The 23,480-nt window shown below is 47.1% G+C and overlaps 1 protein-coding gene across 2 annotated transcripts in view; it reads left to right on the forward strand.

Annotated features, from left to right (window-relative positions):
- EXOC4 (exocyst complex component 4) overlaps window positions 1-23,480 on the forward strand; it is a 291,482-nt gene that overhangs the window by 131,020 nt on the left and 136,982 nt on the right. For both annotated transcript variants that reach the window (XM_082281122.1, XM_082281123.1), the window contains exon 10: window positions 10,910-11,006. In XM_082281122.1, the coding sequence (XP_082137248.1) occupies window positions 10,910-11,006 (97 nt within the window). The remainder of the gene's footprint in view (window positions 1-10,909; window positions 11,007-23,480) is intronic.

Consider the following 23,480-nt stretch of genomic DNA (forward strand, 5'->3'; position numbering starts at 1 on the left):
TCTCAGCTCCCTGCCAGCAGAATTTTGGGAATTCTGGGGGGAGTTTTGTCCTCTCCAACTGAAATTCGAGCCATAATCATGGCTCAACAGTCAAGGAATTCATCACTTACTGTGGCTCCTTTACAGAGCGTGGCTTTGCTTTAATGCCCTAAACCTATTTCGGATCAGCCCAAGTCCTCCTCTGACAGTGCTTTGTTCACAGCTTTCTTTTGATTTCTCCTAATATTTCATCTGGGCTTTTTCCTGCAAATGGAGAAAGATCTTTACTCCAGCAGCTGGCTGGGGGTGAGAGGTCCAGAGGAGGCCCCAGAGCTGCTCCAGGGCTGGAGCCCCTCTGCTCTGGAGCCAGGCTGGGAGAGCTGGGAATGTTCCCCTGGAGAAGGGAAGGATCCAGGGAGAGCTGAGAGCCCCTTGCAGGGCCTAAAGGGGCTCCAGGAGAGCTGCAGAGGGACTGGGGCCAAGGCATGGAGGGCCAGGAGGCAGGGAATGGCTTCCCAGTGCCAGAGGGCAGGGCTGGATGGGAGATTGGGAATTGGGAATTGCTGGCTGGGAGGGTGGGCAGGGGCTGGAATGGAATTCCCAGAGCAGCTGGGGCTGCCCCTGGATCCCTGGATCCCTTCCAGCTCAGGATATTCAGATTATCAATGATTCTCTGATTCCTCAGTGGCCATGAGCACCTTGCAGGGGAGTTCGATACAAGCCTCAAAATTCGGGAGGAGGTGGGAAACTCCAAATCTGCAGCTTCTGCTGTGTTGTGGGACTTTTTATTCCTGAGTCTTGCTCCAAACAGCCCATCCCTTTTCCTGTGTCACATTTGTCTGTCTTCCCCAGCTGTGAGTGGCCCTTGTGGGGGGAAGAGCTCTTGGAATCCTCCCTCCCTCCTTCAGATTCGGCATCTTCTGATTTTTCTTGATGAGCCGAGGTTTTCAAAGTGAGTTTGTGGCTGTTTGAAGCTGGAAGGTGAAGAGCAGAGCACAGGGGGGGCTCTGAACTCCCCACTCTGCTGCAGTGTGGAATGACTTCCATCTGTTTTTAAAGAGGGAACGCTGGATTTTCAGGCTGCAGTTACAACAGAGCTTGGACAGCCCGGAATGTGCTCCGAGGTGTTGGAATAACTTCGGGTTGTGCTGTTTCTCCCCCTTCTTTGAAAATACCTGCTTGATGTCGAGTTGAATTTTTGCTTTTGCCACTTCTGGTTGCCCTGTACCAGTGGCTGCTCCTGCTTCCTGCAGCTGAACAGGAGAGCACAGATTTCCTTGAATTTTGTAATTACAAGATCAAGATTCCAAACTTTCAGACTTTCCCAACTGCTCAGTTCCTGTAGTTGGGAGCTGCTGAATCAGCAAGAACCACAAATGAAATGGTTTTTCTGGTGAAGCTGAAATGTTCACATTTGGCTTCTTTAACTTTTAACTGTTGAAGCTTTTAAGTGGAATTAAAAACAAGGCAATTTTTAATAACTGAATTTTTTTCCACGTGTACTTTTTGAGCTTTTTATAGATGGATCAAATGGTTTGGGTTGGAAAAATAGCTTAAAGATGATCCAGTCCCACCCCCTGCCACGGGCAGGGACACCTTCCACCATCCCAGGGTGCTCCAACCTGACTTTGGACACTCCCAGGGATGGGGCAGCCACAGCTTTCTCTGGACAACCTGCTCCAGTTTTCTTATCCTGGATACCTTTGCAGCTGAAGCAACGATTAAAAAGGAAGGAAAAATAAAGAAATCAATTAATATTTTTCTATAAAACAGAGTTCTTGGTTGGTATTTAGGGGAAATGTGAAATTTCCTGGTGATAGAAGTGGACAGAAACATGTGGAAAGGGCTGGTCAGCCTTCTCCCTGGAATTTGTGATACTGGAAACATCCTGATCCTGACACAGTGGCTGCTGTGAAATGGTGTTTTATTCAATCACCAGGTTATTCTTGTGCCACCAGTGGCTTTGATTAACACGGAATTAGGGTCATATCCTACAATAACAGCGTTTCGAAATCCCCGGCTGTGTTTGAAAGAGTTGTGATTAAAGTTCTGGCTGTTTGCCTGCAATTTCTGATGTCTCTGAGGGCTGAGTCCCCTCCTCTTTATTGGCAGTTGAGTTTGGTTGCAGCCCCTGGGGTTTGGTGCCAATATCAGTGACAGTCTCAAGGGGAGCAATTCTGCATGAAAATGCAAGAAATAAAAGCTGTAACAAAATTAACCCAGAGCTCTGGAATTACCAGGACCACTGTGGGGGTTGTTTCCTCAAGTCTTAATTCATCTTTGATTGAATTCCAGGCCAAACAAAGCAAGGAGGATGAGGAGGTGGGGAAAGCCATCAGAAAGAGATTATGGATGAACAGGTTGAAGGATGCTGCCTGACAGGTCCCACTCGGAGCCAGCTGAGCGTTCCTGCCCGTGCAGGGAGCGGCTCCGTGCATTTTGTGGACAATCCACTGCCATTCCCTGGGGGGAAGAGCTGGGTTATTAGTGGGGCTCGTTGTGCATATTGCTGGAAAATGAATTCCTCCCCACAGCGGAGGCACAGATGAGGACGTTGCTTTGTTGGTGTAAATTTCTGGAGGCATCCTGGTGTGGAATCACCAAGGAGGATTTATTCTGCCTTGTTTTACATGCCAGGTTTGTAACATTCTCAACACTTGTCAAAAGAGTGGCAAATTTATCTTCATTAGAACTGACTCCTTCATAAATACACGGAAAACAAGCCCATGACAGCTTTCCTGGGGGCTGCTGGATCCCAGGTGTGTGACAGCCTCAAAATCCTCTTTCCATCTTTTTACCATCATGGTAAAATCTGAAGCGTTTTTGGAGCTCTTGGTTGGACTCAATGAACTTCGAGGTCTTTTCCAGCCTTAATAATTCTATAATTCCATGTCTGCTTCTTCCAGAAGACCACATAACGTTTTATTTGTCACTTGGACAAGGCCTGGAGGGATGGAACACAGGGAATGGCTTCCCAGTGCCAGAGGGCAGGGCTGGATGGGAGATTGGGAATTGGGAATTGCTGGCCAGGAGGGTGAGGAGGGGCTGGGATGGAATTCCCAGAGCAGCTGGGGCTGCCCCTGGATCCCTGGCAGTGCCCAAGGCCAGGCTGGACATTGGGGCTTGGAGCAGCCTGGGACAGGCTGCCCATTGGAACTGGACAATCTTTAAGGTCCTTCCCACCCAAACCATTTTGTCCTTCTGTAATTCCAGCCAGTTCCTTTGTCTAAAAATGTCCTGGAGCTTCTAAAGCTTAAAAAAAAAAAAGAAAGAAAGATGGGAATTTAAGAGTTAAACAGCTTGTAAGAAAATAAACCAGCAAACGACACTGTGTCAGGAAAGATCTTACTTTATTTCACTTGCTTTTTGTTAGCTCACTGTGGTGGGTTTTTTTTCCCTTTCTGACATTAAAACTGAATAGAAAACATGTCAGGGATATAAAAAATTCAGGTAGGAGCCATTTGCTGCTACAGGAGATAAGATAAAGGAAGAAAGCTCAGAGCAGAGAACAGTGGAAAAGTGGATGCAGGGTGTGAGCAATCACAGCTCATTAGCTCCAGCGCGTTTTCCAGCTCGGGATAAGGGATTCTGCTGCAGCCACGCTTTGGAAGAGCTCGGATCTGCACACGGGAGTTTTAGGCAAACCAACAAAACCCTAAATATGCAAGTTGACAAATCCATTAATCAAAGTGCCTGCTGCTCGGTCGTGTGGCCTGGGGGAGAGGAGAAAAAGAAAAAACAACAACAAGAAGAAAAAGAGGAGAAATATGCATTTTAAACAATTTCTGTAGCTGGAAGGAGACTTTACATATGTGGCTGACACGGTGATCAAATGATAAAGGAGCCTCAAATTGAACCCCAACCTTTTGTGCAGGCTGTGAAAGCCGAGGCACGGCGCAGTTTTTCAAGGCAGATGGAGTGTGAGCAACTAATAAATCAGGTTTTGAAACATTAAAGAGCAACTTATTTAAATGCATATGGTGTTGGATCTCAGACAAGGCAGGATAGGGGAGTGGGGAGGGACTGGGAACATCAGCACAGCAATATGTCAGAGCAGGGGCTCGGGGGCTGCATCCAAATCAGGCACCAAATCCTGGGGTGTGCCACAGGAGGAGCTGTTTCAGGCAGGAATCTTGGAATTGTTGGTCAGTTTGGGACATTATTCTGTGTTCAATGGAAAGCTGAAGTCAAAGCATGAATTTAAAGCAGTGAATAAAACGTTGGCTCCTTTTTTCCGACATTTCTCAAAAGAGCTTTGCCAGGGGAAGGCTGGAGCTGCAATCTCTCCCCCCTTTTGGGGAACTGAAGGGCAGAAACCTGGTCAAGGTCGGAGAGGGCATATCAGTCCCGTGGCTTGAATCCAGATCTGCCTCTCCTGCTTTTGGAAGTCACTTTTCCTTCAGGTTTGAAGCAGAGTTTGATCTCCAGACCTGAAAATAAACTCCAGCTCTGCTTGGAATCCCAGAGTCCAGCTCCTGGCTGGTTCCCAGTTTGCCTCATGGAGCAGTGGGGTTGTGCTGAGGGACTGGGACACACACAGGAGTCCAGAGCTTCAAAAACAGGCACCAAACACTGCTGAATTTGGGATTGGGACCGTGTCAACCACCACAGTGACCTAAAAGTCCAAACTGAAGTCAGAGAATCGCAGAGTGGTTTGGGTTGGGAGGGAGCTTAAAGCCCATCCAGTTCCAATCCCATGGGCAGGGACACCTCCCACTGCCCCAGGCTGCTCCAAGCCCCAATGTCCAGCCTGGCCTTGGACACTGCCAGGGATCCAGGGGCAGCCCCAGCTGCTCTGGGAATTCCATCCCAGCCCCTGCCCACCCTCCCAGCCAGCAATTCCCAATTCCCAATCTCCCATCCAGCCCTGCCCTCTGGCACTGGGAAGCCATTCCCTGCCTCCTGGCCCTCCATGCCTTGGCCCCAGTCCCTCTGCAGCTCTCCTGGAGCCCCTTTAGGCCCTGGAAGGGGCTCTCAGCTCTCCCTGGATCCTTCCCTTCTCCAGGGGAACATTCCCAGCTCTCCCAGCCTGGCTCCAGAGCAGAGGGGCTTCAGCCCTCCAATCATTTTATCCTGAACTACTTCCACTCCTCCTTTCGCAGTTTTGTACCTGTACAGGATTTGTGAAGGTTCAGCCATCAGACTTGACTTGATTTGACCATCCCTGACGTATCCAAGGCCAGGCTGGACAGGGCTGGGAGCAGCCTGGGGCAGTGGGAGGTGTCCCTGCCCATGGGATTGGAACTGGATGGGCTTTAAGCTCCCTTCCAACCCAAACCACTCTGGGATTCTCTGACTTCAGCTTGGACTTTTAGGTCACTGTGGTGGTTGACACGGTCCCAGCCCCAAATTCAGCAGGGTTTGGTGCCTGTTTTTGAAGCTCTGGACTCTTGTGTGTGTCCCAGTCCCCCAGCACAACCCCATTGCTCCATGAGGCAAACTGGGAACCAGCCAGGACCTCTGCCTTAATTTCTGCCCAACATTTGTAGTGTTTCACTGGAAAATTTTAGGCTGGAACCTGCCCTGCACCCCATGCTGGGGACCATCACCCCAAACGCTGCTTCTGGGAGAATAGCTGGGAATTTATCACTGAAGGAAATACTGAAATGGAAATTATGAACTTTATAACCTTCAGGATGAGCTTAAAGTATTTCCAAAGTGCCTGGAGAGATCTCAGCACGGAGTCCTGTGGCTTTAGGGTGCTGCTGCCCTTGGCCGTGCCAGTTTGGTGTCCCCTGTGCCCTGTCCAGGCTGGTAACAAGGCACTGGAAGCTGGGAACAGCCCTTGGAGTCACTCAATCATCTCTGAGCTCCCTTCCTGCCCCTGCGGATTCCTCTGCCCCAGGCCTGACAGCAGCCAGTGCTTTACAAGTAGTTACCACCTAATTCCCCATCGATTTTGGGTCTTTCAGAGTTCTGTCATCGCTCTGATCTCTGTTGATTTTGGGAAAAGCTGGGTGCCTGTGCGTTTTTAACCATCAGCCCCTTATTCCTGATGGTCTGATCTATAAATTCCCACTTGGCCATGATTAAAAGAAGAGCGGGTGATTAAGAGAAGCAAACAAGAAATGCAATCTTTCCTCTGTCAGAAACCTCTGCTAAATTGCTTCTCCCCTCCAGCAAGGGAGTAATCAAGTATTGGCTGGAGCTTATTCCTGTCTATCTTGATAAGGTGGATTTTTTTATCTGGTGCATCTCAGCTCCCTCATTCCTATTCCAGGAGAGGGAATGGGAGCACGGTGCGGGTCAGAGGGGGGTCACTCACTGCCAGTTTGGGAGTGGAGAGGACAGAGGGAACAAACATCATCATTACAGGAGAACAGACAGAAAAATCTGCCTGAAATGATCCGTTCTGTGCCACCAGAAGTGTCCAGGGCCAGGCTGGATGGAGCTCTGAGCACCCCAGTCCAGTGGGAGGTGTCCCTGCCCATGGCAGGGGTGGCACTGGATGGGCGTTAAGGTCCCTTCCAACCCAAACCATCCTGGGATTCTCTGAAAGCAGAGAGGTTTGAGGATTCAAGACATGAAAAGAATTGGAGAGATGATCAATTCTGTTTGGTTCCATGTGAAAGTAATTGAAATGTGTGAGTGCCAGTGCAGTGAATTACTGCTGTGAACCAGTGCAGGAAAAACAGGACCTGATGTTCCTGTCCTGGGTGGTTTACGGAGCCAGGCTGGGAGGGCTGGGAATGTTCCCCTGGAGGGGAGAAGGATCCAGGGAGAGCTGAGAGCTCCTTGCAGGGCCTAAAGGGGCTCCAGGAGAGCTGCAGAGGGACTGGGGCCAAGGCATGGAGGGCCAGGAGGCAGGGAATGGCTTCCCAGTGCCAGAGGGCAGGGCTGGATGGGAGATTGGGAATTGGGAATTGCTGGCTGGGAGGGTGGGCAGGGGCTGGAATGGAATTCCCAGAGCAGCTGTGGCTGCCCCTGGATCCCTGGCAGTGCCCAAGGCCAGGCTGGACATTGGGGCTTGGAGCAGCCTGGGACAGTGGGAGGTGTCCCTGCCCGTGGTGCTGATGATCCTTAAGTTCCCTTCTCCCCCAGACCATCCTGGGATTCTCAGACACTTTCTGTAAACATGGCAGATATCCATGCAAACATTTAAATTTTAACGTAGCAAGCACAATGGAAAACTGAAGCTCTCCTAATGTTTGTTCTGACTTTCAGCACCTGCAGAGATTCCAGTTTCCCTGCTAATCTCCCTTTTTCATGTTGAAGCCTGACATTTTAGGCTCCATTTCAGACACTGTCACTAATGGCCCCGTCTCTGTCACCACTGGCAGTGACATTCAGGTGGGCACACTTCATTGCCAGCACAGCAGGAGGTGTCATTAACTCGGTGACAAATTCCACTTCATCTCCAAGTTTTCCTTGTTTTTCTTTTGTTCCTCATAATTTATTACCGGGCAGATTAAACTAGCAAACTTCGCTCCTGAGAGGGAACTGCTGCAACCGTGCTGCTTCCAGACAGGTGGGAAAGTTGGAGATATTTTCCTGGGCACCTCGACAATGCAGAATTTGTCAGCTCAGCTCTGGTTTGAGAGGCTCTGCAAATTGTATCTCTGGTGGTCATTTGATAAGGAGAGAAAAAAAGGCATCATTTCCACTCCTCATGGAATTATGGAATGGTTTCAGTTGGAAGGGACCTCAGAGCCCCTCCAATTCCACCCCTGCCACGGGCAGGGACACCTCCCACTGTCCCAGGCTGCTCCAAGCCCCAGTGTCCAGCCTGGCCTTGGACACTTCCAGGGATCCAGGGGCAGCCCCAGCTGCTCTGGGAATTCCATTCCAGCCCCTGCCCACTCTCCCAGCCAGCAATTCCCAATTCCCAATCTCCCATCCAGCCCTGCCCTCTGGCACTGGGAAGCCATTCCCTGCCTCCTGTCCCTCCATGCCTTGGCCCCAGTCCCTCTGCAGCTCTCCTGGAGCCCCTTTAGGCCCTGCAAGGGGCTCTCAGCTCTCTCTGGATCCTTCTCTTCTCCAGGGGAACATTCCCAGCTCTCCCAGCCTGGCTCCAGAGCAGAGGGGCTCCAGCCTTGGGATCAGCTCCGTGGATTCCTCTGGACTCTCTCCCACAGGTCCAAGACCTTCCTTCATCTGCAGCGTTGGGCATGGAAGGTGTCCCTGCCCATGGCAGGGGCTGGAACTGGGTGATCTTGAAGGTCCCCACCCAAACCATTCTGGGATTCTCCATTCCCTGTTTTCTCCAGAGCTGCCAGTTTTGGGTATTTGGATGAAGGATCCATTACCTCCCTGCAGGAGATGCTCTTGGTAGAATCAATCAGGATGAAGGAATATTCCTGGGGTATTTTTATGGGAATGCTGGTGGCTCTCCAGCACAGGGAGGGGGCTGCAGTGGAGGAATCATGGCTGGTCGATGCAAATAACACATTTCAGACCTTGATACGATGAGGGAGAGTCCCCAGTGGAGATCTCCAATTCACAGGGAAAGGAATCCTTGCCTCTCCAGTCAGGGATTCTCTCCAGGGTCTTCCACAACAAAACTCCAGTGTTTCGAGCAGTGGAGGAGGGAGGAGCAACGACATTAACAGGTTGCACTGCTGGCTTGTAGCTGGGATGTCCAAAGCATCACCAAGAATAAGATTTACACCTCAGCATCTTTTTTTGGGTAAAATATTTAAATACAAACAAAATTCCTTCCTCCTGTAGCCTGCCCCTGCCTGCAGAGCACCCACGATTATCAGTGGAAAGCTGAGAGCCAAGGAGATGTAAAAGCACATTTTTCTCTTGATGCCAGGGTTCTGTTCTCCTCAAATCTATCATCATCTGGCCCAGCAGATCAGACAGATTGTTTTATTCCTCGCCGTGGAGTTCATCCCAGTCAATAATATTGATTAGCGCAGGGTGACTTGATGGAACAGGAATAACACCCCGCTCTTAATTGGAGCCTGCGTTTCCTCGTCCCTGCCTCAGCAGCTCATGCTTGGCTGGGTTCTTCAATAATTCTGTTCAGACACAGAGCCCACTGGAAATTGCAGGATCTGACTTGAACAGGGGAAGTGAATAATTTTCTTTTCCTTGAACTCGCGCCTCTTTTCTTCCCCGATTAAAGCCGCCACGTCGTGCAGGTTCGCTCTTTAAACTGCCAGCTGAAATCCACGGATTTTTTTTTAGAGCTGCCTCTTTCTAAATACCATCAGGAAAGTTTAAGAAACTCTTGTCTTCAGAAGCTTTGTGCTTCCCAAGTCCATATGTTGGGGTAGGATTTATCCAGGAGCTCTGTGTCCTCGGGGTTCCTTCGCGGAGCTGAGTCAGCTCTGGAAATGTTGGGACTGCAGATTTCCAGTTTCCCAGGATTTCCCACTCCACAGGGAGTTCAGTGCCATAGCTTTTAATCTCACATCTTTGAATCTACACCAGTGATGGGAATTCTTGTAGGAAACTCTCCTGACCTAGAGGGATCCTTTAGGATATGGAAGTGCTGGTGTTGGTGACCTGCTTGGTCCTTGGCCACTACTGCAGAAGGGTCAAATAAATTCAGCCACCAAAAGCTTTTTGTGCAGATTGATTGTTCTAAAGGATGTAAAATTCCCTTGGAAAAGAAGGTTGGAGTCACTTCCTCATCAGTTGTGTTCCTCCTCTTCCCCATTTGGAGAAATCCTTTTTGTTTGGAGGCAGAGGAGATGTCAGGGTCAAAAACTTCAATAACCTGCTGGGGTAGTTTTGATTTTAAAGCTTTGTCATTTCCCTGCTTCTAAAGCTGTCCCAATAACGTGTTTAGCTTCTGTATTTATTATTATCAGCCCTTAAGGAGAGTTCACGTGGAAAAGGCTTGATAATACGTGGGAAATACAAACTTTGCCCAAGTTCATTTTTGGGGAGGCCCTGGAATGGAATTCCCAGAGCAGCTGTGGCTGCCCCTGGATCCCTGGAAGTGTCCAGGGCCAGGTTGGACAGAGCTTGGAGCAGCCTGGGATAGTGGGAGGTGTCCCTGCCCATGGGATTAGAACTGGATGGGCTTTAAGGTCCCTTCCCACCCAAACCATCCCATAATGATTTGTTTATGTGTGGGGTGTCTGGCCTGTTGTCCTAAAAATGTTTTCTTCAGGAATGGTTCCAAGTGGACTTCGTTGCTATCAGGACATGCAGAGCTTTCAGGAAGTTGATACTTTCCCTCCCCTCTCTTTTCCTCTTCCAATATCCAAATTTAAGGTACTTTGGTGTCAGGAGCTGCCTGTGGAAGTAACTCTGGAGTGACACAGTGACACTGCTCAGGGCTGCCACTCCAAACCCTGCAGCCTGTGGTGTGTAAATGATGTTCCCTGAGTGGAGTTTTGCTGCCAAACTCGGCGAATTTATTTTTCCCGTAGCTGAGAGCCCGTTTGTACCCAGGTGGAACTCAGGGAAGGGAAAGTTCCACTCAGGAATTACAGGACTCAGTGTTGGGAATGAACTCCTGAGAGAGCCAGTAATGCTAAAAATACAATAAATGAGTTCAATGCCAATCACTGACATCCAAACCAAGCTGCCTTACAGGGCTGGAATTGTGCCATCCTCAATTAGAGGTGCAGCACTTGGAAGCAGGAAAATTCAGGGAATTGCTGCTCTTCAAACCCATCCCAAGCACTGTGGGCTTCAAAATACACCTGAGGCACGTGGGCAAGGGGTTGGGTGTTTGTTACCCAGCCTGAAGGACCTGGATTTGGTGGGTTTTGTGCCAAAATGTCCCTAACTCTGGAATAAGGAGCCCAAAGTCACCTCCAAACACCACCTGCATTGTTCCCTCTGCCCTGGCAGTGCTTGGGGAGGGCACAGAGAGCGAATCCTCCCATTAATTACTGATCTTTCACCAGGAAAGAAGCGTTTAATTCCTGTTTAATCATCACTTGCTAAATGTTTAATTATCACTTGCTATCTGAAAATCAAGGGATGTCGAGATCTGTTAGACAACTTGTCCCGTGTTATTTTCCAGGAGGACCAGATGATAACTTAATTGAAGGTGGCGGATCCAAGTTTGTCTGCAAACCAGGAGCCCGGAACATCACCATCATCTTTCACCCCCTCCTCAGGTAAAATCTGGCTTTTTACACATTTGTACAGCTGGAAATAATTAGAATAAGTAGAATTAAACCTGTGATTTACGGAGATGTTGGGCACATTCCAGTTCTGAGATCCCAGAGCAAAGGGGTTGCTCTGAAGTTGTTGATGTGCACAGGTGTAAAAAAACAAACTTGGCAATGTTTTTTCATCTTTTGTTCAAACTGAACTGTGATGCCAGGTGGGATTTCCTGTCTGGGTGACCCTGTGTCACTGACCAGTGTCATTTATTGACCTGAGCTGGGTGAAGTGTATTTGCAACCTGTCACAAATGGTTTGTTGCTGTTCTTTGTGCTTATTAAAAAGTCAGAGGAACTGCAAGGTGAGTTCATTGATAAAACAACAGTGGGCTGGGGACTGCAAATTAATTCTTGGTGCAGAGTGAGCCAGTGATTACCAAAATTGTCACAGCTGGAAATCTAAACAGAGCAAGCCTTTAATAAACCTCTTCTCACTGCGTCGTTCACCTCTGTTACTTGAATTTTGCTCCTTTTCTAACAATTTGTCCTGTTGGTTTTGTGGAAATTAAATAATACAATGTTTGTCTCAGTTCATGTCAACCTTCCACCTCTTTTTCCCTGGGAGGCTTTTCCTTTATCCCCAGACATGTCCCAGCACCTTGGGAGAGCATTTCCCTACTTGTCTGTGTTTGGATGAATTCACTGTCCTGAGTCACTTAACTACTGGGGCTTCTCTCCAGTGCTAAACCCAACCAGTCATAAAATAGTAATAAAAAATAATTGGACTCTGATCCCCAGAGGAAGGAATCTCCTCCTGACACCTCTGTGGCTGAGAGCTCTGGTTATTTGTGACTTCTCAGGACTTAAAAACACAGATGGAAAGTGCATAAATTCCTCCAGATTTAAATGTCTGATCTCATAACAGCAGATACTGGAATAATCTTGAGAACATCCTGAAATGTGTGGTGTGCAAGCTCTTGCCTTGAAAAAAGCGTTTAGTTATTGCTACCTGCCCATAACAAAGTGGAGAATTCCATAAGCAAGTTTCATTTCCACCTCTGTCTGTTTTAAACTAAAGAAAGGTGCTAAGAATTCAATTTGCTGCAGTATTTGTAGTTTTCAGCTATTTTATGATGGGAAAAGATGGACACTTGAGATGCCAGTTGTTCTTCAAGGTGTGTCTGTTATGATGTGGACTTCAATTCCTTAATCGTTAATGAATTTACGGACACCTTGCAAGCACAGAGGGTGGTGAAAGCTCCTATTTTATTGGTGAGCTCTTTCCCATTGATTTAAATTCTTTCTCTTTGCCTTCCTGCTTAATTTTTCCCCCCTTTTTCTCCCATCTGAGCGAAACACGAGTGCTCTGCTTTAAATAGCACTTCTCCCAACCACTTCACTTTGCATTCCCAGCCTGCAAGACAGGCAGGAGAAATCATTTGCCTCATAAAAAATAATTGCATCGAGATGAAGGTATCTGTGTACAGTGTATTTTTCGTGCCAACCACCTGCAACATCTTCACTCCCTTGCGTTGAGGATTTCATCAATAACTGCAGGAAAAGAAGGAAAACATGGAATGACCCAGTTTGCCCTCTTCTCCCTGCAGGATGGGGCAGTCTGGGGGTAGGAGAGGCCTCTAAAAAACATTTTAATGTGATTTTATTCATTTTAATGATGGACACAGGGAATGTGCAGAGAGATTTAACTCATGATCTGTGACTTGGGGATGAATGAGATGCAGTGAATCTGGGGTGATCACAGGAGTTCTTTAGCTGACAGTAATTCCCTACAGGGAATTCTGTTCCTGGTGGGATAGCCATGGTCTGTCCCACCAGCAGCTGAAATGCTCAGTATGGTGAATTTGTTAAAATATTGATGCTTGCAATAATTTCTAGCACATGGAATCATAGAATCATCATCTCTTGGTCAGATCCTCGTTGCCCTCTTCCAGATGGTCCTGTTTTAAATGTCCAGCTCTCCTGGAGGTGATTCCTGCAGAGCTGTGAAGTTTTCACCTGTTTTATTTTCCTTTTCGAGGTTCTTTCTGACCTGCCGCCCTCATCTTTCATCCCTGTCCCCTGTACATGCTTTCAATGGATCTGGTTTGAATTCAAATGATCAATATTTTATTTACAAGGGGGTTTTTTTCCCCCTTGTTATTATCAAAGTCCCATAAATACGTTGCCAGAGGAGCTTCAGCACCGCATGGACTTGCTGATTTTATGAGGCAGCCGAGTGCTTCTGAAAGTATTAAACAAACTGGATCACTGAGAAACCAGACCCTGGTGTGCTGATTTAAAGCTTGAGCATCACATAAAGTGATGGCTTTAAAATATAATTCAGCCCTGAAATGTTGAGGGGAGAGTTGGAAGCAGAGCATTCATATTCATCAGTGGGAATTTCTCTCGTTTGTACTCGTGGTATGAGAAGTGTCAGCGCTGATCACATCAGAGGAGCACAAGCACAGGGACAAATTTGCTGCTTATAAAGCCACTTTTTAATGCTTTCTTATTTACGGACTGAGTTGGAGCTTGGCTCCAGATCATCTTGAAGAACACAGAGTCAGACTTTGGGGAGGGCACAAATGAGCCCCTTTCCAATAACCAAAGTTTGCTTAGAGAAACTCTTAATTAAAACCATGGGCAGTGTAAGGAAAAATACCTAAAAATTATTTTCAAAGCTTTCCTTGCCTTTGAATTCCTTTAGAGCAGGGAGCCAGAGTTGGGAAGTGAGATTGTGTTGTTCAGGATCCCTAATTTCCACAAGGACAACTGAGACACTCCAAGGCCCCAATTAATTACCAGGATTAATGACAGCACCACACACGGAATAAACGAAGAGTGAATTTTTGAGAGACAAGGGGGTGTTCTAGAGGAGATGATTCCTGGGAACAGATTTTCCTAACTACATCTGGAAACTAATTGCACTTACAAATTGAAGCAGAACCCACCTCTGATTTTCCTTAATTACATTTCATGGGAGGTGCCAAAGTATAAAAGTTACCAAAGGAGTCCAGTTGCTTCCTTCATCCTTTGCTGGCAACCAGCACTGGGGTTACTGGGCTGAGGAGTAACATCTCCCACCTGAAGAAGGAATCCCAGGAGCAATCCCAAAGCTCTTCATTCTGGAATATGGAACAGACTGAGCGATGTCTGTCGTACCATTTGTTTGGTGGGGATTTTTTTGATGTCTTTATTTTTTTAATTTTTTTTTTTTAAATGCTTATTTGTTTCAGCTGGCATTTGAAAGGCACTTGGCTCCTCGGGGTAATAATCATTTTACATATGCTTTATAGAGTGTGTTTATTACCAGACAATTGAGGAACAGATGTCTGCAGTCTCGAGGCTGGAGGGGGAGGAATGGGAAGGGTGGGAGATGGAGGGAATGGTGGTGCTGAGGCAAACGCAGCTGAACAGTGCTGGATGTTGGATATTGAGGCCGGGAGGGTTTCCATTTATTACCATCAGCCACACTTCATTAGGATCAAGCAGCAATTAAAAGGGTTGGAGGATGGAGGAGAAAGCCAAGTGCTCATTGATTTGGAAGGAAGAGTCACTTCCCAACAGGACGTGACCTTGGGAAGGAGGAGTGGGGCAGAGAAATTATCCTGGCACCCTCTGGATCTCCACAGGGTCTGTTGGGATCTCCCCTCTGCCAGGTGGGAAGGACTGGGATGTGCCCGTGATGTCCTGATCACTGCCTTGGATTTCAGAGTCTGGAGAGAAAGTGAAAAACAAGGAGTTGGTGTGTTGGGGTGAGAAAAACCCCACAGGGCTGAAGGAAAAGCAAAATTCCTGATTTCCCTCTGCTGATGTTGTTTGGGATGCAAAGACTGAAGTTAAATGCTCTGGGGTGTGTCCAGGGCACTGCAAAGTTTTCTGCCTCTTGTTATTTGGGATTGATGGGAGTGGGGGGAAGAGAGCAGCAGTAGGTTGACATTTTCATGTTAAATGAAGTATTTCTGTTCATTTCTACAGTCTCCATAATTGAAAGCAGTAGTCTTGATAGCAAATTTGGAATTAACTGTTTCCTCCAGTTATTTTAATGCAAATAAAAGTGGGATTGCTCTGTTATTAAATAAAAAAAATGCTTTAGGGACTAATCAGGGAGGGTGGTGATGGACTTTTGCTGCCTGTTGATATCAGAATATTCCTCTCCACTGGTGGCTCTGAGCTGCTGATGGTCAGTTGTCAGATCCCAGGAATTCCCTGTCCTTGGAAGTGCACAAGGTACAGGACATGTGCATCCACCCAGGTGCATGAGTGTAGCAGGGATGCTTTATGGGAGTAACCCTGCCAAGCTGCTGCTGAATTCAGGGTATGTCAAGATAAAAGGTGCTGGATGTCGAATTTAAGTCCTGTTTCTTTTGAAAATGTTGGGAGGGGACAGCAAAGTCCTTTGGTCTTTGAGCATCAGCTGCTGCTGGGGTTCAAAACTACATCACTAAATTGATCTAAAACTCAGTGTATGACTCAGAACCCCTGTGTATCTCACCAATAACCCCTTTTAGTGTATCTGTAGAGTTATAATAATAATAATCACCTCATTTTATTTTAAATTTGCTTTAATGTCTTGTGGCTGCACACTATAAAATTAGCACTTGATAATTCAGGGAGTGTGGGTTTTGGGAAGCAAAAGGACTGTGAAAATGAGATTACTTTGTTACATTTAAACTGTGCTAAATCACACCAAATAGGTTAAGAAAAATATGTGGTATTTTAAAGTGTAAGGGTTATTTATTATTAGTGAAGTAGATAGAAAATGTCAAGTCCTCCTGTGGCACAAATAGTGCTAAATAATGAGAGCTGATGCCTTTAGCTTTTTGAATCAAACCTAAAATACTTGATTTCAGAGAAATCAATAAGGCTGACTCAAGCTGGCAGAGGGAACTTGGAATATTGACTGCCTAAAGTTCGTGTTTGAGTCTGAGTAATGTGCAGAGGATCAGGGTTAAGTAAAAAAAAAATATCTGAGGTGCTGTTAAGTGCACAGGAAACATGATTTGGAAACTTCTAAAGGTAGTGACTCCTTAGAAATGGAGCCCTCCAGATTTTATCAAGTCTTACATTCCAACAAATCCCCTTCAAAGGGTGGGAAAATATCACTTAGTTAATGGAATTCTTGCTGCTGCAAGGTAGGGAATCTCTTCCTGCTCTCTGGGGCAGGGAGATGGGGCCTCTCTGTGGTGAGATGAACACGGCTCAGATCAGGAGATCATGGAACCCCAGGATCACTGAGGCTGGAAAAGCCCTCCAAGGTCACCGAGTCCCAGCTGTGCCCGATGCCCACCTTGTCCCCAGCCCAGAGCCCTGAGTGCCACGTCCAGGAATTCCTTGGACACCTGCAGGGATGGGCACTCCAAACCTCCCTGGACAGCCCCTGCCAAGGCCTGAGCTCCCTTTCCATGGGGAAATTCCTGCTGATGCCCACCCTGAGCCTGCCCTGGCCCAGCCTGAGGCCGTTCCCTCTCTCCTGTCCCTGTTCCCTGCCAGCAGAGCCCGACCCCCCCGGCTGCCCCCTCCTGTCAGGGACTTGTGCAGAGCCACAAGGTCCCCCCTGAGCCTCCTTTGCTCCAGCCTGAGCCCCTTTTCCAGCTCCCTCAGCTGCTCCTGGGGCTCCAGCCCCTTCCCAGCTCCCTTCCCTGCCCTGGACACGCTCCAGCCCCTCCAGGGCTCTCTTGTCACGAGGGACCCAGAACCGGACACTGCCCTCGAGGGGTCTCAGCAGTGCCCAGCACCGAGAGATCTCAAATCCTTGTTACAGAAACATGGAATTAAACATCGGAAGAGACCTTAAAAATCAATTAGTTCCATCTCCCCACCATGAGCAGGGCCCCTTCCACTAGGAGAACCTTCCCCTGAATACTCCCGGCTTTATTTTGGAATTGCCAATCCTCCTCTCAGAGCGTGACAAATGCTTCATACAACTTCTCATCCACTCGCTGCTTCCTTCTGCTGACCTGAATGAGAATCTTAAGGGAGCAATTTGACACCCACCTACGGAATGTTTTTCCCTCCCCCCTCCCACCCCTCTACGGTTTAATGAGTGTTTAGGAGGCTTTTAGCTGAAGAGTCCCTCGCTGTTGACGTTCAGTACTTTCTATCTGTCAGCAGCAGGGATGGATGTTCCTCGCAGGTGAATCCCAACCCTTTCTCTCCCTGACAAGCCCTCACAAAGTCGGCGTTGCTGAATGATAAAGACACATCTCAGCAGAGCTCGTTGTTGTGACACTGCTAAGAAAAGGTTTCCTCCTGACTGGGGCCATCGCAGGGATGAGGGACTCACAAGGGGAAGGGATGGGGAACAGCTTCACATTTTGTGCTTTTTTTTTTTTCTCCCCCCCCCCGATGCTTTACGAGAACTGACAGTCTTGCTGTGTGTGTCTGATTAAAGATGACAGTTTATAAAAACCTTAAGGTGAGGCTGTTCATTTTCCATGACAGAAAATAAAGCGATCCCCACCCCACCCCCCCACCACCACCTCCCACGCAAACAAAAACTCTTACACGCCAAAAAAAACCCAAAAAACCCTCTTAATATGTGAGGCATTGATTTTATATTGTCTGTCGGAGACTGTGCTTCAGCAGATCAGTCAAGTTTGGAGTTTTCAAACATGCTTCATCCAAAGGGAAAATCAACAGCCTGTCAAAAATTTCACATGTCTCCAGCTCCTCCTTCCCCTTGGATGAAATACAAGCTGAAGGAACAGAGAAATTTTGACATTTGCAAGAGCTTGGGCTGAATAACTGAAAACAGTGTTAATGTAATTCCATGGTAATGAAGTACTTTGAACCAGGCTTGTGCTCATTGAGCCAATAAAGCAGGAATAGCTCATTCCTTTGATGGAATTACAGAATGGGTTGGGATGGAAGGGACCTTAAAGCCCATCCAGTGCCACCCTGTCATGGCCAGGGACACCTTCCACTATCCCAACATGCTCCAACACTGGTCTTGGACACTTCCAGGGATCCCAGGGCAGCCACAGCTTCTCTGGGAAACCTTATATTTACTTCCAGTGTTTCACTTGTATTCCCATGGAGGAGGATTGCGCTTCCCATATTGCTGAGCACTGTTATTCTTATTTTGTCATGGGGATTGATGATGTCATGTGAGTTTTCAGTGATTTATTTATTCCTTGGGAACTGAACAGTTCAGTCAGGATCTAAAATGATGACTTCATCCAATTCCCTGCACAGTTCAGGGCTGACTGTGTGGCCAGGGAAGTTCTGAGCAAAGCCGGAAGGGCAGAACGGATCCATCGATGCCGTTTAACCATCTCAGGTACAAAATTAGAAGTCTGACGTAGAAACCAGAGTTCCACACTGAGACCCACATTTAGGAATCACTCAGGTTGGAAAAGCCCTCTAAGATCATCAAGTCCAACCATTACCCAGCACTGCCAAGGCCACCACGTGTCCCCAAATGCCACAGTAATTATCAAACACTACAAATCTCAATCGCAAGGTGAGATTCTGCCACACAGGAGCTGGTGCCTTTCAAGCAGCTGCTTTGGCAGTGAGGAATGAACTTCCAGTAGTAGCTAAAACTTGCTTTAATTGCCCCAGTTTTCGTTTCAAATACAGGAAATATTACTCTGACACTGCTAAAAAAATCTGCAGAGCAACAGAAGAGCTGCTCCCATGGCAGAACCAGAAAAGCATCTTTCGTTTTCATGGTGGAAGAAAAGGGGGAAAAAAAACTCGACAAATTCTAAATTTGTAATCTGCCTGCAGAAGCTGTTCAAAAAATACTTCAGTGAGGGTTTTCCCTGAATGGGGGAAATCCAAGGATGGAAACACACTGTGGTTTAAGTCCACGTTATGTTATTATTACCTTAAAAATTTTTATACAATGCCTGTGGTTGCTTTCATCAAGCTTTATGAATTTTTGATTGAAGACAGGAGAGCTGGGGCTTGATGAGAACAAAAAAAGGTGATTCCTCTATTTAGGATTTGCTGTTAAAAGCAAAGATCTGAAGCTGGGAATGACAGTGCCTTTTGGACCCCACATCCCCCATGGAGCCATCAGAGCAATAGGCACATGAAAGGAAAGATTAATAATTTAAATTTTTGTGATTATTGTATTTGACATCAGTGTGGTGGTGTTGTTTAGCTGAAGGGTTTTCTGAGTGAGCTGGAATTCCCTTGGTAGTGAGCTGGAATTCCCTTGGAGCTGGGCACTTCCTGTAGGAACTCTCAGCTTTGTGTTTTACCTGGATTATTCTTGCAAGGTTTTTGCAAAGCTCTTTGAAACCTTTTGTACAGTTTAAAATGTTGTGATTTGGGGAAACCGGAGCTGTTCCCTTGGAGCATGGAGGTGAATTTCTGTCTCCTCCAGGAATGCTAAAAGGGAAAGAAAGGAGATTTTCAAAGTATCTAATTTTCATTTATGATAATCTGAACTCTTTATTTCAACTCTTCCCCTCTTTTCAGTTTCCTGAGCTGAGCTACAAATAATGGGTTTGAAGTTCCTTCACCACTAAGCTTTATCTTCCCATTCTGCTGAATTCATGGACATTACAGCTCAGGACCCTCATTTTTCCTGTTTTACAGAGATTTTTTGGTTCAGACACATCAGATGTGGCTCCACGAACACTTGCAGGGTTTTCATGAGCACGTGGTAAAAGGAGAGTCCTGGCAGAGCCATGGGAAAAGCCTTTTAGGGATGTGAGCCCATGGAAAAACAGGTTTTTCAATCAGCAGGTGGTGACACAAAATAACTTTTTGGTGGGATATTCCTGAGGGATTTAACTTTAAATTCTGTTGACTTTTAGAGATCTGCAGAATAGGCATAAATATATGTTGCAGGCGAGAAGTTGGCCTTTAGTTTGGTTTTTTTGGGTCCCAGATATCCTGCATTTCGGATAGCTCAGCAGGAATTGCACTTTGTGGAATGTCACTGGTAAGCACTTCCATAGTTCCTCTCCTCTGGTAACTTCCAAACTTTTCAGAGACAAAATTCCTTTAACATCTACGTGTGAAATTGCTCTGTCCATGGAAATCCTGGTGCTGGAACTGATGGGGATGAAGTTGTGGATGAAGTGTGAACAGCCCTAAATTCTGTGCAGATTTAGGATAAAGGGGAAAACCTTTGAAAGTCATAAATTCCTACTGTTACTAATCAAGCTCCGTATTTCCCATTTTATTGCAGTTTTGTCTCTCCGAGTTGTATTTTTATGAATGGATTTGCTCTGGAGGTGTGACAGGTCTGTGACAGCTCCAAGAGTCCTTCTGGAGCCTGAGGGGGACAGCTCTGCTCCTGCTGGGATGGTTTAATCAAATTTACTGGGGTGACAAAGAGGGCTGGAGCCCCTCTGCCCTGGAGCCAGGCTGGGAGAGCTGGGAATGTTCCCCTGGAGAGGAGAAGGATCCAGGGAGAGCTGAGAGCCCCTTGCAGGGCCTAAAGGGGCTCCAGGAGAGCTGCAGAGGGACTGGGGCCAAGGGCTGGAGGGACAGCATCTCTTTATTCCAAGCTTTATTATGGTTTATGAACCAATCCTTGCAATAATACTTGAAAACAATGGAGTGGTGGGGCCTGGGACGCCAAATGATGTCAGAATGCTTTGGAACACAAACCCACTTTGCTTATTTAGGGTTTATTTTGGCTGGTTTATTGAAGGATAAAAAAGCTGGAGAGAAAGATGTGTGCCAGCAGTGCTGTAAAATGTGGTGAAGGTGATGATCAGGTTCTTCGTGGCTTTAATAATTTTTGGTAACTTTTAGCAAACTCATTGTCTCTGCAGTAACAGTGAGAGGGTGTTTTCAAAGTGAAAAAAAAATAATTAAAGCTTTATACACCCTGTAAGGTGAAATAATGCTGCTAAATAAGTGCAGGTCCCTCAAAAGTTGTGTATTCCTTGGGTTTGGGATACCCAAGTTTGAGATTTTTTACCCGAGCCAGGGAACTTGTTCAGGGGATGCAAGACAGAATTGTTCCTCCTGCAGAGAAAAACTGGAGACCTTCTAGAAATGGCACTAAATACAACAAAAAGGGGGAAATATTGGCAGATGTCAAATATGCTTCTTTTCTAGCAGCTCTCCAGAGCTCCCAGAGGAAATCCTGGTGGATTTGGGAGGAGGATGAGTGACAGCCTGGTCTGGTGGGTGGCCAGAAACTCGGAACTGCTGCCCAGAGTAGGAAAATTTATATACTGTGAAGCTTTATGATCTTACAGGGAGGAAATAAAACCATCCCTTCGTGCTACATCCTTGCAAAAGGTGGAGGCAAATCTTGAGTCTGGGACAATTCCTCATTTTATTCCTTGGGGTTGTGCAGTTTGTCACTGCAAACCATCACTGAGACAATCATTCCTCTTGATACGCCCAGGCTGAGGGATGTGAGGGAAAATTGGTCTTGTGGTGCACCCTGACAACCAGGCTGGACCTGCAGCCCAGTCATTAATCTGAAGTGAAAGCAAATTGTTGATAAAAAGTAATAGAAGGCAATTAATGGCAGGGAATCCCTCGGTTGCTGGTTGCCGTCTCCTCATAACATTGGGATTTTGATCTCTAGCCTTTCCCTGGCTCTAAAGTGCTGTTTCATCTCCTTCCCAGGCAGTCATTCCAAGTTCTTCATGGCACTGAGTGTTTGGAATATAATAGAATTATAGAATTATAGAATCATGGAATGGTTTGGAGGGACCCTAAAGTTTTGGTTGGAGGGACCCTAAAGTTCATCCAGTGCCACCCTTGCCATGGGCAGGGACACCTTCCACTATCCCAAGGTGCTCCAAACCCCATCCATCCTGGCCTTGGACACTTGCAGAGATGGAACAGCCACAATCTCTCCATGTTTTCTGCTCCCAGGTCAATCTTTGCTCTGTGCAAGAGGTGCCAAACTTCTTCCTTTTATGACAGAAAAGTTCATCCAAGCTCCCCTGAGCTGCCTTTTCACCAAAGACCCCACTGCTGACCCCATCACCTGTGGGGTTTTTCCATTCCACCACGCAAAATCCATTTTTCCCATTGTCTGATGGGACAAGATCTGCCATCTGCATGCCTTGGGAGCCTCCTAGGGAAAATTTTTACCTCCTCTTCCCTGTTAAAAAAACAAATAGAAGTTGTCAAGGATGGAGAACTATTGTTGGAGTGAGCAGAATGGGTGCTTATTATCAGTTTTAGGCACGCCCAGGTCAAGAGTGAAGTGGTTTTTTCTGTTTAGTTTGCTGAAAGGCTGGAATGGGTTTAATTGCTGGTTGTCATTTGTAATGGAGTAGATGCAGTATTAGAATTATTCAGATAATTTGTTGTAATTACCCACCATCAAGAGCTTTACAATGTTCAAAATCCAGTCTTTGAAGTAATGGAGCTGAGTCCTTTGAATGGAAGGCGACAGCTCTTGAGAGCACAATATCATTTATAGATGCCAATCAGTCAGTCAAGTAAACAAAACAAAGGTGCTGGGCTTTTCCATAAATTCTTCCAGTGCCCTAAACCTTCCCAAAATCTTGGCAGAACAAGCAACATGCCTGGAGTGCTGATAAATCAAAGCTTTTGCAGAATTCCTCAAAGCGCACAGGGTTTGAAAAGCATTGTGTGCCTTGAATAAAGTGTGATCCAGAAAAACCTCCCAGTGTCAATCCCCGAGGGATCATTATTCATTCTGGCTCCGCTGTGGCAGAGAGAAAATCTCTGTGAGGTGGCGTTGCCCCTGATTCTGTGTGAGAAGCACTGGTGAGAAATGGGAAATGGGGCACAGCTTTGTGGGAAGGCAGAGGGTCCCATTTGCATTGCCCTCCTCTCCACACCCAAATGAATCAACAGATGCAAATGAAGCAGGGGAGGCTGAACTCCCAAATTTGTATTCTCCTGGCTCTGGGCCTGAGCCTCGTCTGGCAAAGACAAGGAGAGGGAGTGAAAAAAACCCCGGAGCCTCATGAGCAGAAGTGTGGGCTGCCGGTGACCTTTACCTACTGTGATAATTTTGATGTAGAACAACCAAATTCCTGGAGATGTTTAATCAGCAAAGTTGAATTTTGATGCAAGCACGTGTCACAGTGCCATTACTGCTGCAGGAATTAATTCTGCTTCATAGCAATATTCTGGCTTCGTGAGGATTAACACCAGTGAACTGTCACCTTTGCAGATTCCTTCCAGCCCTGGTGTCCCAAAGATTTGTTTAAGATGGAAAAAATGTGAGCTGGGACCCAAAACCTGCTGAGTGCTGGGCTGATCCCATAGCAGGGAAAGGGGATTCTGCCCCTGTGCTCATTCAGGTGAGACCCCACCTGCAGAGCTGCCCCAGCAACAACTTCAGGAGGATGTGGAGCTGCTGGAGAGTCCAGAGAGGCCCCGGAGCTGCTCCAGGGCTGGAGCCCCTCTGCTCTGGAGCCAGGCTGGGAGAGCTGGGAATGTTCCCCTGGAGAGGAGAAGGATCCAGGGAGAGCTGAGAGCCCCTTGCAGGGCCTAAAGGGGCTCCAGGAGAGCTGCAGAGGGACTGGGGCCAAGGCATGGAGGGCCAGGAGGCAGGGAATGGCTTCCCAGTGC

The sequence above is a fragment of the Coloeus monedula genome, assembly GCF_965178545.1.
Source record: "Coloeus monedula genome assembly, chromosome: 4".
Classification (NCBI taxonomy): Eukaryota; Metazoa; Chordata; class Aves; order Passeriformes; family Corvidae; genus Coloeus; species Coloeus monedula.